Source organism: Cibotium barometz, chromosome 55 (genome assembly GCF_041138505.1).
Source record: "Cibotium barometz isolate CiBa-2024 chromosome 55, ASM4113850v1, whole genome shotgun sequence".
Classification (NCBI taxonomy): domain Eukaryota; kingdom Viridiplantae; phylum Streptophyta; class Polypodiopsida; order Cyatheales; family Cibotiaceae; genus Cibotium; species Cibotium barometz.
The window spans coordinates 6,465,225-6,482,634 of record NC_141100.1 but is presented as its reverse complement, the minus strand read 5'-3'; the positions used below and the strand labels follow the sequence as shown (position 1 = coordinate 6,482,634).

General features: G+C 50.6%; 1 protein-coding gene across 1 annotated transcript in view; it reads left to right on the top strand.

The window, feature by feature from the left end:
- The window catches only part of LOC147607302 (GTP binding protein), a 28,200-nt gene extending 13,308 nt beyond the window's left edge, over positions 1 to 14,892 (top strand). The window contains exons 4-6 of the mRNA XM_086790310.1: positions 13,420 to 13,750; positions 13,897 to 14,028; positions 14,108 to 14,892. Coding sequence (XP_086646436.1) covers positions 13,420 to 13,750; positions 13,897 to 14,028; positions 14,108 to 14,700 — 1,056 coding nt within the window. The 3' untranslated portion in view covers positions 14,701 to 14,892. The remainder of the gene's footprint in view (positions 1 to 13,419; positions 13,751 to 13,896; positions 14,029 to 14,107) is intronic.
- Positions 14,893 to 17,410: the final 2,518 nt, after the last annotated feature.

Below are 17,410 nucleotides of genomic sequence, written 5' to 3'. Positions count from 1 at the left end.
AGTCCCAGGAGGCTGGCGGATGGCAGGAGGTTCGCCGGCGGAAACGCCCGGCCGTCGTCGCAGACGCCAGCAGGCAGCACAGGCTGGCGGACAGGCGACTCCGGCTGGCGTACAGGCACCTATCCGCACTTATGCTCCTGTCAGGGATAGGCGGCCAGCAGGTCCCACCCCGATGGACGAGGATTCAGACTCAGTGCCCGTTGAGGCCGCTGGTGGAGCCTCCCACGTGGAGACCCCGCTCCCGCCTCCCCCCGCGGGGGGCCCCCCACCCTCCTTGGAGCAGATTCCTGAGGATCCTGGGCCGCACTCTTCGACCCCCGGCTCCCCTTCCCCTCACCCGGAGCGCACTCCTTCCACCCTTCCTTCTCCCCCCCCCCAGCCCCCCCTCTCCCGCCTCCCCCGGCGCCCCCCCCTGACACCTATCCTCTGGCAGATGCCTCTCCATCCTCTCCTCGCTCTCCCCCCTCCTCGCCACGAGCCCCCATCCCTCCCTCGGCCTCTCCAGGATACTTCGCCAGACCACCCACTGCCCCGGGGCAGCGCAGCTGGGTAGGCCAGAGCTCAGTCCAGCGGCTGTTCCACCGCCACTCCGGGCTGGTGGAGATGGCGATCCTCGCCTCGCCCGCCACAGAGTTCTCTCCAGCCTCCCCTGGGGGGCCCCCGCGAGTGATGGGGCTACCAGTGGATTACGGTTTTTTCAGGTGCCTCCAGCTGGATGCTGGCCCGTTCGAGACACTGGTCGCGCCCTTGCGAGTCTGCGTGGTGTGCCATCCCTCTCGTTCTCCCTCTGTGGTGAGCAGCATGGTGGCTTTCTCCTTTCCTCTCAGTGTTGCCCCAGACACAGCATGGGATTGCAACTCTGTAGAGGAAGTTTTGCGTGATCAGATACTGGAGTTTTCTCACCACTTCAGTGACTTGGGGCTCACGGACCTATTGCAAACCCGATTACACTCAGCCCGCATGAGCCTGTTTGGTATAGGAGACTGGCGGGCGGATCCGGTCCACACCTCAGTTGAGGCGGTGCTTCTGATTCTCCTCCATGCCGCCCCGAGGGTGCAGCCTACCTTTAGATACATATATGCAGAGGATTGGTCTCACGCCTATGCCCTGGACAGGGCGAAGGCGGAGTGGGGCTGGACACAGAGACAGGTCACCCTCTTTTTGGAGAGACTCCGCACCCGGACAGACAGTGATTATTCTCCCTCCAAGCCGGCGCCCAAGACTCACAGAGTGGAGGGCAGATCATCCGGGCCGGCTGAGAGGGGTGAGCCAGTGGAGGCTGCTTCACTTGCCATAGCTCATCCATGAGGATCCTCTCATGGAACATCCAGGGTCTCGGTGGACATCGCTACTACATTGGCCGGGGCAGACTTCGCCAGGAGATCCAGAGGGCTCTCGTTGGAGGACCCATCGATATCCTTTTCATCCAGGAGCACCACCTTTCTGCCGGGCGTACCCGCACCTGCGGGAAGATCTTGCCAGGCAGGAGTCACACTTTTTGGTCACCGGCATATGGCTCCCAGGGGAACCAGGGTGGAGTATGCATCTCAGTCAGCGAGCAGCTTCTATCTGAAGTTGTGGACTCTGGCATTCTGGTCCAGGGTCGTGCGCAGTGGATCATCCTTCGGGTTGGGGAAGACCGCATTGGCTTCCTCAACTTCTACGCCCCTAATGGGGCGACCGGGAGAGCCGAGTTCTGGAGCACCATTAGGCAGTCCCTCCCCTTGGCAGACCACTGGTGCCTCGGAGGGGATTGCAACATGCTGGAGGATGCAGAGGACAGGATGGGGGGCAGCCAGGAGACCATTCATGGGCCGGAGCTAGCTGCCTGGGAGGAACTAGTGCTTCAGGTGAGAGGCCAGGATCCGTGGACTCTCCCGGAGTTTGGCAGGTTGCAGGGGAGCCTATCTTTCTCGCGCTCGGATAGACGGGCCACAGGGGTTAACCTATCCCGCATCGACAGGTTTTACATTGATGAGTGGGCCTGTGATAGAGGTGGCACAGTGGGCATACTTGCAGGCTCCTCGTTTTCAGATCACTATCCAGTGCTTCTCCAGATCGAGGACCCCACGAGAGGAGAGCAGGGCCAGAGCGTCCGGATTCCAGATTGTCTCATAGAGGAGCCCGAGATTGCGATCAGAGTTGAGCAGGTCTGGCAGGAGCTGCAGTTCAGGAGAGGATCGGCAGCCAGCGATCTTGCCAGTGGCTTGCAGGAGATTAGCCAGATGCTCAGACAGGCTGCCTTGGACCGGCTGGAGGCTTTCAGAGAGCAGGAGAGGAGCCTACGGAGGAGTCTAGCGTCCCTCCAGAGACTCCAGGAGAGGGATCCTACGAGCCCTTGGATCTCAGAGCAGATGGAGTCAGCTCGCACGGAGATCAGATCCATCGAGGAGAGGAGGGTGGAGTTCCGATTCCATGCTCGGGCTTCCTTTTGGACACAGGCTGGGGACAGAGTGACTCGAGATTTCTTTGAGGCGACAGGGCCTCGCTTCAGACGAGAGGGTCTCAGGCGTCTCCGGCAGGCTGATGGCCAGGTTGTGGTGGATCCCCCCAGGGTTCGGGCTATAGCCACAGATTTTTACAGGGACCTTCTCTCTGCTGAGCCAGCAGATGACAGGGTGAGAGAGGCTCGGGAGGCAGTCTGGAGCTTCACGAGACCGGTTGTGCCGGCCCATTTACAGCACTCCCTTCTCTCCCCCTTCTCGGATACGGAACTGGAGGAGGCTCTTCAGGCATTACCTCGGGGCAAATGCCCAGGAGAGGACGGTCTTTCGGTGGCTTTCTTCCAGAGGTACTGGGGCCTCTTACACAGGGGCTTCAGATTGGCATTCCAGGAGATTATGGAGTCAGGAGTCATGCCGGACAGCATGGCTGAGGGTTTGATCCACTTGATCCCCAAAGAGGGAGGAGACAGACTGGAGATTAGACAGTGGAGACCGATCACCTTGCTAGGCACGGCCTACAAGGTCCTAGCTAAGGCGATCAGCAGGCGGCTTCAGCCTCACCTTCCGGACATCATCCACTCCACGCAGACTGGCTTCATCCAGGATAGGAGCATTCTGGATAACATTTTCTCCTTCTGGGAGGCTACGGCTCTGGCTAGATTTCGACAGGAGGATCTGGCAGTGCTCCTTCTCGACTTCGAGAAGGCATATGATCGGGTGGACTGGGCCTTCTTGGAAGGCACTATGGAGAGGATGGGCTTCCCCCCTCAGTGGCTCCGTGGGGTCTCTGCACTCTACTCATCGGCTCATAGCCAGGTGCTGATACAGGGCGTGCGCGGAGAGAGGTTCCAGCTCTCGCGCTCGGTGCGGCAGGGGTGTCCCTTAGCGCCCTTTCTTTTTCTTTTTGTGGCGGAGGCCATGAGCACTTTTTTGACGGCACAGGATACAGGTTTGCGGGGCCTCCAGCTTCCCATCCGTACCTCGGAGGAGCTCCTAGACTCGGAGTTTGCGGATGACACTGCTGTCTATCTTCAGGGAGGTGAGGAGAACCTCCGCCGCTTCGCCTTAGCCATGGACAGGTTTTGCAGAGCTTCGGGCGCTTTGATCAACTGGCACAAGTCGTGTGGGCTGTGGGTCAGCTCTATGCCCCCCCCGACTTGGAGGCCAGTTGACGGTTTTCAGTGGCTGCCCCCTGGCACTACAGTGCGTTATTTTGGATGTTATGTGGGCATTGACATATCTCCGGAGCAGCAGATAGCCCCCCTTCTTCTGAGCATTCGGAAGAAGCTTCTGTATTGGAGTACCGCTCGTTTATCTCTGGCTGGCCGAGTAGTTGTGGCCAACCAGGTTCTGCTTGCTACTATGTGGTACATCACTTCCTGCTGGGCCTTCTCTCGGGCATGCATTGGCCAGGTGCAGCGGCTCATCAGGAACTTTCTTTGGTCCGGTGGCGACGGGCGGCCCGCCAGGGCCAAGGTGGCATGGGCGGTGATCACTCAGCCGAGGGAGAGAGGCGGCCTGGGCATTGTTGATCCTATTTGCCAAAGCCGAGCATTGCTTGGCAAGTTGGTAGTTCGTGGCCTCCTGCCAGGCGCTGAGCCGTGGAAGGAGTTTCTTGTTTCCAGGATGCTCAGCCGCACCCCTTCTCTTAGCGGCCCCTGGACCCCCAGCATTAGGTGGATCTTTACAGAGCAGCGATCCAGAGGAGTGGGCCTTGGCTTCGAGGAGCGTTTTGCAGCTAGCCTTCTGAGGGCCTGGTCGCATATGAGGCCGTCACTCTTCCAGACTCCTCCGGGCACCGATGAGGAGCGCCTGAGGCAGCCATTGATCTGGAACCCCTTGATTCGACTTCCCAGTGGCCATATGGTTGGATCGCGGTCTCACGTGTCGTGGGGCCCTTTGAGCTCCGGCCCAGCCCAGTCCCTAGACGACTGGATATGTTTTCAGCAGCTGCCTCTAGAGGCTCAGGAGAGGAGACTCAGTGGGATGAGGGGCAGAGAGTTGATGAGACAGGACATTGAGGCGGCCATCCCCCGGGAGTGGCGGACCCCAGTACAGGACCCTCCACCTCCACAGTGGATGGGTGTCTTTACTCGGCATGAGATCCTTCTAGCGGTCTGCGGCACAGCGGAGAGAGTCGCCCCACTCACTTTCGAGGTGGGAGAGGGTGGCCAGCTTCAGAGGACACGACTAGATTTGGATGGGCTCCAGGGTTGTATTCTTCAGAGGGTGCGGGTGGTCGGCTTTCATCAGAGACAGTGGCATGTAGACCCCTCACCGGCCTCGATAGGGGAGGACTGTTCTTGGAGATTATGGGCTTGGGACAGCAGGCCTCTTATTCGCCTTCAGTGGGATCCAGGTGAGTGGTTTTGGCGAGATCCCTACTTGGCCCCTACCAGCCCAGGCATCCCCTTTTTTCAGTACACAGCGAGGCTGGGGCGGCGGATTCAGAGGCACAGGATAGCGAGCACCCCGGCGGCGGCCGAGCATTGGCGGCGACAGGGGCACTCCCCTGCCTTGCTTAGGGACTTCTGGCAGTGCCTTTGGGCCAGCTTCCGGCCCCGGAAGGTGACGCTTTTTCTCTGGCTCACAGCGCATAGAGGACTGGCTGTGGGGGCATGGCTAGCTTTTGGCAGACACCCAGCGTCCTGCCCTCGGTGCGGCCATGCACAGGAGTCGCAGCGGCACTGCTTATGGGATTGCCCACAGGCTCAGCAGGTCTGGCAGCGCGCTCTCAGGATGGTTTTTGCAGGCTCACCAGGTGAGATGCTGGTGACGTGGGGTGCGGTGGCTTGGGCCACGGATAGCGGCCCGGCCCTTGGATATGAGGACGTCCCTGGCAGCGCGACCATCCAGGGCTCTGACAGGGCGATGGCGGTGGTTCCGACGCCAGACTTCTCATCGGCAGCCCCTCAGGAGGGGGTCGGGCACAGATGGGAGATGATCAGTAGCATGACGGCTTGGCACATATGGAGAGCCCGATGCAGGGAGGCCATTGACCGCCAGGCAACTCCACCGGCGGAGGTCATACAGGCCCTCTGGGTGGACATCATTCACACCTTGAGAGGACACTGGGGGAAACTCCAGGGCGACTCGGATCGCATGAGAGGGCGCCGCAAGGCTTTCCTCTGCACTTGGCACCCTGGCCCTTTCCTCACCACGAGGGGCGAGGATGTCACTTGGCACTACAGGCCTCCAGTCTGGCTTTTCTCACCTTCCATATGTACTACTAGGTAGCCCCCCCCAGAGAGCGGCCAGCCACGGGGGTGGAGCTCAGGAGTTCACTGTGTTTTATCCCTCCTTGCGAGGTGAGCTTTGTAGCCTTATGGCGTTTTCTCATTAACTAATAGAAGGATCTTTTTCTCGGGGGGGGGGGGGGGGGGGGGGGGGGGAAGGTATGGACTTCAGAGGGTCTCTCCCAGCCAGTACACTCCACTATAGGGGTGAAACAGGGTTGCCCGCTCTCTCCAACTCTATTTGGACTATACATTGATGAGATCTCTGATTATATTGGGACACGAGGGGGCAAAGGAGCCCAGTTGGCTGGCACTTGGATACCTCTGCTCTTATATGCTGATGATATTGTGCTTATAGCAGACTCACCAGAGGGTATGCAGAGGCACTTGGATACTTTACATGCTTATGCACAGGACAGTGGGCTCTCAGTTAACCTTGGTAAGACCAAGGTTATGGTGTTTAATACTACAGCTCAGGGGGTCTGGAGATCAGCGCCTATTTTCACATATGGGCAGGAGACAGTGGAGTATGTTGACTCATACACATATCTTGGAGTGGTGTTCATTGGGCCCACATTTTCCATGAGGGGGGCAGCAGAGGCCAGACTGACAAGAGGATATGCAGCACTAGGAGGTCTAGAGAGGATGTGCTCACAGGTACAGTTTCAGGAGCCATGCACTAAGCTGTGGCTTTTTGACACGCTGGTCACATCGGCGATGCTATATGGAGTACAGATCTGGGGGCCTAGCCTAGATCGTCACAGTCGATCAGGACGCACATACGATGGATGGAGATCGATGGAGAGACCACTTGTGTCCATGATCTCCAGGATGATTCGGGCTAAGGCCTCGGTATCCCATGAGATTATCAGAGCCGAGATGGGAGCACCACCGATCGTAGTTGAGGCTCTTGCCAGATCAGTGTCCTTCATTCGTAGCACCTGGGAGCTTCCCGGACACCGGTATGCACGACTTGCTTTAGAGTCCTCTCATAAGTTAGCCATGGAGGGAGACACTTCATGTTGGTATGTGCAGATAGCATCCTGGCTTGAGCTCCATGGGTTCAGTTTAGACAGACTTCCACCCTTCCAGTACTCTCTGGAGGCACCCTCTCTCACCTTGACACATTCTGAGATTAGTAGAGTCATCAGACAGGACCTCATTCAGTTGGACACTAGGAGGACATGGCTAGAGCCCTCACAGGAGTTGGGGACGAAGATGGCTTTCTATAGAGACCATCTTCTTTGCACCACTGAGGATGGCTTTATACTTAGACCGAGCTACATGGATACCCATCTGTCTCATGGATTGAGGTGCGCCATCGGGCAGATCCGCACCTCTTCACATCAGTTAGAGATAGAGATAGGCAGATTTAGAGGCATACCTCCAGGGGGGACAGGATTTGTCAGATTTGTTGGATAGAGCCAGAGACGGAGGAGCACTACATCTGTTTCACTGCACAACATATTATGAGATTCAAGGGCGCTACCATTGCCTTTTCAGAGAGGGATTTGGACCATTGGCTAGAGTCATGGACTATTGTGATCAGAGATGCTTGGGTTTTTATCTCCTGGAGATCCGCAGGCTCAGAGAGTCCATTATCAGGAGCAGACGCTCGACTGGCAGGGAGTCCACACAGAGACAGATTACTGACTTCTTTAGAGGGACTACCCGGGAGGACACACAGCTGACAGCCCAGCAGCAAGCACCCCGTGGGACTCTAGCTGAGAGAGCTATCCAGTTGGGCAGATCCAGACGCCCGGGGGTTCGCGGATTCTCACATCGGAGACGGTGCCTACACCGGAGGATTCAGAGCATCATTGCGAGGCATTGGGCTCGTTCGACCAGGCATCTCACTATGGTAGATATCCAGGCCATCCGGCAGAGACCCATGCTAGAGCTCCTAGGATGATTACCACTCCAGCCATGTATTGTTGTACTCACTGTTACTTTTGTACTCCCCCATATTCATGTATTCATGTATCCATGTACTCATGTACCCCATTTTGACTAGTAACATTAGCTTCCCACTCTCCCTAGTTGCTGCTTGTAGATGCTCCCTACTGATGTACTATAGGGCTAGATACTTACCTTCAGTTCTTTCTTTTCTTTTCCAGACAGTGTATCATATGTCACATGGTTGTAACTTTGGTCTTATAGGTCACTTTGGCCTTTTGAAGACGTTAATATAACATTTCATTTCATTTCTCTCTCTGTCACTTTGTTTTCTTTTGTACCATGATGAAATTACATGGACACCATTGTATCACATTTGGTCTCATAGGCCCATTTGTTAGAAATTGTGCATCTTAATGTAATTGGGGTATTGCCTATTTACGAGGTTTTAACTGTTTTTCTTCCTTTTAGTAGGTCGTGGCAGTCGGCCAGCTCCTAGGCCAGCTCCCTAGCATCATTATAAAAGGGGCTTTGCCATATTCACTTGTTCATCGTCTAACCTATGTGACAGGCACATGTTCTACACCATTTGCTGGCTGATATTGCCATTGTAAAAGCCTCTTGCTACATAACATGATGTTCATTGTTTGATGTCTCTCTCTCCCCTTTGCTCTCCCTTTGTCCTTTGTTTTGCTTCCGCATTGTGGAACTTTATGATGGTATTAGTCGCTTTGTTGCTGGCATCCACATCTCGTTCCCTCATTTGCTGAACTTGGCGTTTTTGCTAGAAGAGGAGGCCTGCGTTTTCTTGCATCTACAACAGCAGGAGGCTGCGTTTTTTGCTTCTTCACAGGCGGCTGCGTATTTTTCATCTACTGGTGGTTGCGTTTCTTCTGTGTTTCCATCCAGGTGGCTGCGTTTTCAGATCTGTGGGGCTGCGTTTTCCCCTGGGTGCTGCGTTTTCAGCATTGCAGCTTTGTTTTGGTGGGTGGCAGTGTTTTTCTGTCCTCTCCATCTTCTGCATCAGCGTTTTCAGTTGCTGGTGGTGTGGCCTGGTCAGCAGTTTGTGGTCTTCTTCGAGTGTGGAGCGCCCCCGACTAGTGGCATCTTCAGCCTGCCTCTTCTTCGATGGATCTACCTACTTCATGGGTGCTTTCTGGCAAGATTTGTAGGCTTGTTTGCTGCAGTCCAGTCCCACTCTACCTTAGTTCTCAGGGGGGGCTAATCCGTCCTTTCCTTCCGTGGCGTTGGAGTTTGTTGGAGATTGGTTGTGGAGTGTTCAGATCATCAATGGCACAAAGGCTTGCTTGCAGAGGTGTGCTATTGCCGTGGATATGGGTTCCCTCTTGGAGGAGGCATCTATCCTTGTTTCTCAAGAGCAGGTAAGGTTCCCTCCTAGTGGACAGGATCAGGCACTTTCTACAGTACAACAGACAGGATGGTGTCACTGCTACTCTTCTGGAAAGCAGGTTCATTTGGCCAAGGATTGCAAGACCAAAGGTACAGTCCAAGCCAGGACCAAGTTTTCAAAGGCGAGCAATGATCATATACAGGATGATGACTGATACTTATAGTTTCCCCAAGGCTGCAAAAGCTAGGGAGGACGTGGATGGTCAACTTCTATAGTTATATAGATAGTTCTCCCCCATGTGCTTCCAGCCAGAGGAGGCTTGTGGGCGGGAGAGGGGTTGATAGTAGCTCCATTTCTAGCGTATGGGAACTGTGAGTCGGAGTTCCAAGCATTAAAAATATCTGGCGAGACAAGTTCATTTTGGATCTATGAACTAGATGTGTTCCACGTTTGGGGCAGGCCCTTTGGTCATAATGCCCCTTCCAGACTGTCACCTACATCTACCATGTGGGATCTCTCTTGTCAAGAGATCAACTATATCGTCGGCGGCCCGCTTCAGCCTAGCTTGCCTACACACGGGTGGGAAGATGGCCTCAGCTCACCAATAGCAATCCTCAGGTCAAGAAGTGGTCCATGTAGAAGCTTTGTGGAAGCTCCAACAGGGACAGCCATGTCCGACTTCTGGATAGAGATTGGGAGAGCAAAGAGTAGCATGAGACGCACGGCTTTGCAAACTATGCATGACAAGGGAGGTGTAGACAAGAGAGCAATATCTGCTTGTAAGTCCAGTGTTCAGATATTATCTCCATGGACTGACTGAGGTGATAAAGGAACTTCCTCAAAGATCCCGGACTTGGCACAAGATAAATATAATGGTTCTCGGACTGGGATTATGGGAGTCAGGGTGGAAGTAAATAATTCATGGAACTGATGAAGCATGGCTTTGTATTTTAGGAGAGCATTAGCTTGTGTGTTCGTGATGTTCGGAACGCAGATAATGGCATATTGTGGGCACGAATTCCAGTTTTTCTCTTGCCTACATATATTATCAAAAATATATACAAAATGCCAGCTTCACCCTTCTTCATAATTGAAATTGGTACTAGAATACCCTGAACCAGCTGGAGGCAGGAAGGTGAAGCACAGAGCAAGATTTCGGTAAGATTCTTATCGCTTTTTTTAGGGTTTTGTGCAAAAGAAGGTATTCATCTGAATTGTTTTTGCTAGGGTTTTAAATCATGCTACAAGAATGCAAGTTTGGTACTTGCAGAGAAAAGATTAGGGTTTCTGATTGTCGTATGATAGGGTGGTCGTGCTGTTGAATTTGAGAAGGGGGAGAAAGAGAGATTGGTTGCTTGTCGAGGTGCTTTGATTATGCCTTTTGTTTTGCTGTGTGTGGGCTGTAAGGGACTGTGCTAAGCTGGTTGTGTGGGCTGTGTACACAGCTTGGACTGTTGCGCTTGAGCACATAGGGACGCATCTATGTGTGTGCACTTGTGTATTGCCAGTGGTATACAGCAGTATGGCAGCATGTAGGCATGCGTAGGTGCATAGAGAAGCAGACAGCAGCATAAGCACACGCATGTGCAACAGAACAGAAGACAGCAGGTGGCAGTGCCTGTGGACTGCAGCATGCGCATATAATCAGCCCGTGGGCGGCACCAGTGGGGTCTAAAGGGAAAAGGGGCTGTCGGGGAGTGTGTGTTGAAGTGACCCCTAAACCTTATTTGGAGGGGCGCTTGAATAAAGTAAGGTCTAAGGTGTTATTTTTAACACTTCTGAAGCAAGCATACCTTAGACATTTAAAATAGCTCTTATATAAAGAATTTCTTTGTTATTGTTTTAGAGAAGAAAACAAAAAGCACGCTTTTAAAGCTTGTTTTTAATGTCCTCCTTGTCTATAAATGTCCCCTTTCCCATCACATTTGTGTGAACAAAAGATTAAGAGTGTGGTAGCTTGAGAGTACAAATTAACACCTCTGAAGGGAATGAGTAGGATTCATCATGGAGAATGATAGTGGATTAGAGCCATGGATTAATATAAATATGATGACTAATGAGATATGATTAAGAACTTAATCGCATTAGCATAATGAGAAGATGATGACAATGGAACCTGCTCATTTTGCATTAGGTTCATGCCTCTTAAATAGGCTTGTGGATTCAAGGATTAGATCAATGCTAAGCATGATTAGGTGAGTGATTTGGTGCTAAAAGTTCTCCCCTTGATTTGTGGATCTAGATACCCTTCCCATGTGCTCCAAGTGAACATTGGTGGCTAGTATTCAAGGCTCTTGTCCACTTGCATTAGGCGTGGATTCCTTCACCTCTCAGTGGATTTTATATTGCTTGGATTTACTCTAAGGTGCACTTATTTTACGCTCATTATTACAAGGGTTTCATTTCTAAGGTTTTGGGCTTTACACCATGGACATTTAAATGGCTCTCCCTAAGATGGTGTCACTTGATTTTTCCCTACAATCTCCCCCTCAAGTGATATCCATCCCTCTAGCATATATAGATTCAACCTATTTTTGTTTTACATAGATTTTCACCATCTTAGCTTGGGTGATGTTTAACACAATGTAGGAAGTGGGGGTGGCTATATGGCCTTTGGTGATTAAAATGCCCAATTATGATGGGCTAGATTAGCCTCTTCTATTGAGCCGGAGGCCTTCTCACCTTTCTCTTCTTCATGTGCAAAGTTGGCTTGAGTTTGTGCTTTCTTTTTGAAGTAACAATCCTTCTTCAAGGGATTGGTCTTGCCACAATAGTTGCACTTCATAGGCCTTCTCACCTTTCTCTTCTTCATGTGCAAAGTTGGCTTGAGCTTGTGCTTTCTTTTTGAAGTAACAATCCTTCTCCAAGGGATTGGTCTTGCCACAATAGTTGCACTTCATTTTATCCGTTTCTTTTGATGATGGATCATGGCCCCTACTTGTTCTGGTACATGTGTTGTCTTTTCCTTGATCTGCCTTCCTCTTCGAAGAGGGCAAAAACAATTCCTTCAAAGGTTGGGTTAGGCAGATTTTTGTAAGTGGAAACCACAGTTCCATATGGCTCATTAAGTACTCTTGAGTAGAACAGCAACCTGTTTCTTTCCCTTATTTTGAATTAGAGCCCATTTGTGTATTTGTTTGACATTGTTACATTTCAAATATTTTTTTTCGGTGTATTGTCTAAGGTCTCATGGCTTATGATTCAAGAATCACAACTTTTAATAGACATTTTTGACCCCTGAAACGTTTTAGAAACATATGAAACATATCTGAAACGCGGTGTACGAGGCATTTGAGAAATGCCTGGCAACTATGCCAGCGATTGCGTCACTCATGTGACATTGCACTAATAATATAGATATGACCGCGGTCCACCCAAGTGAAGCGGGTGCATGCAGCACTCATGGAGTTAAGATTGCACTTTGGCTTTTGTTAAGTTTGGGAAATAACTGGAACTTTCCATTTGTATAATGTTTGGAGAGCCACATCTTTATGAAGGCATGTGCTGTTGTACTTGATAGTGGCCTAGTGGAGATCAGTTGCTTGGTTGCTGGGGGCTGTTGGCTGCCTTTAAAGATGGCTTAGCCTCTCTTTGATATCATAGGACGAGCTATTGTGAGCAGCCATTTGGTGGAAGCCTGCCCTAGATGTGGACAGCTAGGGCACCACTAAGCCCTCCAGCTTCTTTTTGGACCAAGAGCAAGAGAAGATCACTCCCTTTTTCCTTTGAGTAGATCAACCTGTAGTTGTGATATTGCTTCCTAGAGGCGGTTAGAACTTCAGGCTGTGGCCACAATACCAACAGGTGGCCAGCGGGGATTGAACTCAGGACCTCCCCCACCTGAGTTCTAAACACGCACTGCTAGGCTACACGCCCGTTGGCCACTCTCAATTTATTTGCCACCATAAGTCTCGACTCTCTAATAATGTCATGATGGACTGTGCTGACTGTGAGATTGGGAGGTGTCCTTCAGTTGGAATACGACATGGTTCTTGAGGTAGTCAGAGTCTTCGATAGCGAGCCCTTCACAGCAGACCTAGACACGGCCAGCAGAGTGAGGGTCTATTGTCAGGTTGGCAAGCGTGGGATCACCCAGCTGACGAGGAGGGCTGCCCTCAAGGAGGCTTTGTCCTGTGATGAACTTGCAGATGTCTTTTGGGATGCCCGAGGGAATGTGAACTTCTGGCACTCAAGCCAAATTCCAGCCTTGTAATCTCTGCCTTCTGGAGAAAAGCTACCTTTCTCAGCAATTTCAGCTCTGATCAATAAAGTCTCTGCTTCTAGTCAGTTCCAATACTAAGGCCTCTAGCATTCTGCTGGTCCCCCCTAAGCTAGAAGTCTCTCTCAGCAGCTTGTTTACATTTTTTTGAGGACATTCACAGATTTTGTGACTCCCACCTACCTCTACCCATCTTGTATTTTGTGCTTGAAGCAATTTTTATGTGTGTTAAGGCTTGTGCTAAATGAACCTTCTGTCCATCTTATTTTGCAGTTTTCAACCTTTGAAGGAATACAAGAATGGATCTCAAGCTTGGAGCTACAGAACCTCGAGATTCTGCTATGCGTTGGGAACAAGGCAGATCGGTTACCAGACCACTTTGGGCACAGGGAGTACCGTCGGAGACTGCAGAAGAGAGGGGAGTCCTCAAGTAATCCCCATCCTGAATTTTGGGACTTCGGTATCCAACAAAGCGATGGGAGTAGCTTGCTAAACGATGAAGGAGACTCTGTAGACAAGAGGAGAAGCCATTGTCTTGAGTGGTGCACTGAACATGGAATCGAATACCTTGAGGCGTGTGCAGTTGACCAGTTGTTTGATCAATGTAGGAAATCCTTGTTATCTGACCTTTAGTTAACTTCAATGTGTGCAGGCACAAGAACATGCATCTTTAGCATGACCATGCGAAGGAACATCTTTTTGGTAAAATTTCCTCTAATTCTTTTTGTTGGAACCAATGGGTTGTGGCAGGTATGTCGGTTGATGGGGACTCCCAAGGCTTGAACCGAATTTGGGGTGCGCTTTCTGCACATATGTGGCCCGGGATAATCCTGAAGGATGAGAAAGGGCTTTCTGACACATTGGCTGTGTATGATGCCGAAGGTGCCTTTCTTTTGGTAGCTGTTTTGTGGTTAAGTTTCATGGTCACAGCCATCACCTTGTCTTCTTTTTATTGTGGCAGATAATAGCACTGATGAGGACTCAGAAGTTGAAATTGAATACGAGCGCCTTTCAAATGGTTCAGCAGAGCCTTGGGATGGTGATGAAGGGCCATGGAGCTTCTACGAAAGTGCGCCAGGTGGAGAACAAGAAGCAAGCACAGGGAATGCATCTGGGGAGCAGCTGCAAGACAGGCTACAGTCATCTTTGCAGCTAAGCGCTCCTCGATCAAGTGACCCAGCAACACCACTGAATAACACACCTGATTCTTCTCCAGAAATGACTGCTGAATCAGCTCTCAATCATGTGGGGGTTGATGGCATATATTCACAGGGGGTGAACGATTTAACACCATCATCGGTGGATGCTGGTGCTCCAAATGGTCAAGCTGGCAATGATGCCCTTGCTCAAGCACACTCCGGGGAGGAAGATTCTGAAAGAGAATATGAGAATGGTAGAAGACACCAGGAACCAGAGTCCAATGACTTTGAGAAACTAATGCTGGAAATGGCTCGAATGCGTGAGAATGCACGCTTGATGCCTGATTCTCAGAGGAGAGAAATGGCAGCAAATTTAGCTTTACGGATGGCTTCATTGTTTGATGAGGATGATTGATAGGATTTTTTTCTTCACATGTATTGATTAGGCACATACCCTTACCATGTAAAATGGCAATCATCAATGAACACTAAACTTTATCACATGTAGTGACCAGGCATGTGCCCTTACTGTGTTTGATGAGGATGACTCCATGGCAGTTTTTCTACATATATATATATATATATATTCTCAAGGCCTTCAAACAAATGAATGTGCTGCATTTAAGGCATCCCTTATTGATGGAAAGGAACTTCACTAGAGTAGGCACTGTGGTGGAATGTGACCAGGCAAAGTGCACTTGGGTGGTGGTAGTGGTGGTGGCAACAAGGCTTAAGTGAGTCTTAGGAGAGACAAGGAGTAATTGGGAAAAGCTCAGATGGCTTATATTTCATTATATTCATGATTTTCCTGCAAAATAAGCCCAGAGGTGATGCGAAGGCGAATTTGGATTTTGCTTTTAAAAAAAGTATTTCTCTATCCTTTGAAATAAGCTGTCTTTTCTAAGCCGTACCTTAATGTAATTTAATAGTATTGTATTTTGCCTTTTAACGGTAGGCTGTAAGTCCCCTATTGCAATGTACTACAACATATCTCAACTGGTGGAAATGCTTTGTGATTTTGGTTAAACTTGTCCAGTTTTCATTCAGTGATGATTTTGTTGTTTTTGCCCTTTGTCTTCTTTGTTGAGCTTGGAATTGGACTAAAGTACTGGATTATTTATGTTGGGACCAATGATTTTGTGAGTTTAGCTTATGCCTCCTTTCAAGCTCTAGGGTGATGCACCTTCATAGCAACTGCATGTAAGGGTAACTCCTCTTATGGATCCCTTGGTCGTCCACTATATCATGCTAGCCTACAAGGCTACTGCCAAGCTCTATAAAGCTGACTACTAAGGTATGTTGTATCGTATCATCTTATGCATCTCAATCACAATTTTAAATATAGCTTAGGCAATGTTTTTCTAGGTTGCTCACAACTGTGTTCCTAGTTCCCTATCCATCAGGTGGATCAAGGAGGGTTCAAGTGGTATGAGCCTCTAAAAGCCACCAACAACATCAATGTAGCCACCACCAACATCATATTGCCCTTGAGGCTGAATGCAAGCATAATTATACTAAATAAAATAAGCTCCCACCAGTCTACCATGATTAGGTCCCTAAAATATTGCATAAGGTCCTTCCTTTCAAATTTGTTTTTATAATAATCAACCCAAAAATTTACCAATTGAAGCATAAAATAGACCCGTGCATGACCAAAAAAGCATTGTGGTTGACATATTAGTCCAATAACAGTTTCTTTAATCTGAATCTCTTTCTAAAATTAATGTTTTTGTTATTTGTGGTGAACTTAAAATGCACCTCGATTGGAAAATTTGGCATTCAAGTTAGGATCTTTATATATTAGTTTTGTAAATTATTTTGCATTAAAAGAAATAGAGTCAAATAATGCAACATAGCGTACACCATTCGTGGCCTAGGTCCACGTACCACCATGTGCCTACATTCACTAATCTCCAAACAACCTTTGAGCAAATAAACTACACAAATATACATGTTTGAAAAAAAGGTGGTGTCGGTCGAAAGGTATGTTTTGGGCTGACCGGCGAGCTCCCCGAACCCTGAATCACTTCATTCCTCCATCGCTGCTGCGCCCCTCGTTCCTCCATCGCTGCTGCGCCCCTCCTTCCTCCATCGCTGCTGCGCCCCTCGTTCCTCCATCGCTGCTGCGCCCCTCCTTCCTCCATCGCTACCTGAATCGTTCCCTTCCGCCTCTGATCCTCTCTGCCTTCGCTTCCTTCCTTCTTCGTTGCCCCCTCCTCCTTCCTCGTTTCCTTCCTCCTTCGCTGCGCCCATTCGCTTTTCTTCCTGCTTCGCTCCCTTTCCTCCTCCGCCTCCCCTCCTTGCCTTTGCCCACCCTAGCCCTCGTGTTGATCGTTTCGCCTCCCCTCCCCTAATCGCCTCTCATCCTTCCTCCGCCTCTTCCCTTAGCGCAGCACTGTTGTGCTGCCCCTACCCCGCCCCTTTTCGCCTTTGTGTCCAGCCTCTTCCCCTTGCTTTCCTTTTCTTTTTTGCTGTTCCCTTTTCCACCCTCCTTTCCCTTCCTCCACCTCATTGCCTTCCTCTTCCCCTTGGTTCGGATTGCTCCTCATCCGGGTTCAAGTCGGCCTTTGTCTTCAATTAGCATCATGGCTAATCATTCTCCCTCGGTCGGGCGAACCATTGTTTTCTCCGAAGCCGAGCTCGCGGTCCTCTACGCCGAAATAGAGAAAGACTCCAAAACGACCCTCATTGCCAAAATCTTTGGATCTCACCCGTCCCGTCTCCAAGCTCGGGATTCGGTCTTGGGCCTCCGACCTCGCTCTACACTTTCGAGATGTCAGGTTGCTTGGAAGAGGTTTCTTCCAAGTGGATTTTGATTCTGAGGACGCAGCCTCAGAGGTTTTGAAGGGCAGCCCTTTGCCATTGGGCCCGAGGAAGATATTATTTCTTCCCTACTCCAGCTACTTTGACCCTGTTGAGAGGAAGACCAAAACCGTTTCCCAATTACTCTCAGATTTCCAGGTCTTCCGCGCGCATATTGACCTATGTTAGAGGCCATCGGGTCTGCCTTTGGGCTTGTTCTTCAAGTGCCCCCCCTTCACACCTTGCCGACATCTTTTGCCCAGGTGGTCACTGCCTCGGCGGATGCTGTCCCTAGGGTCATGGTTCTTGCCCGTGACATTGAG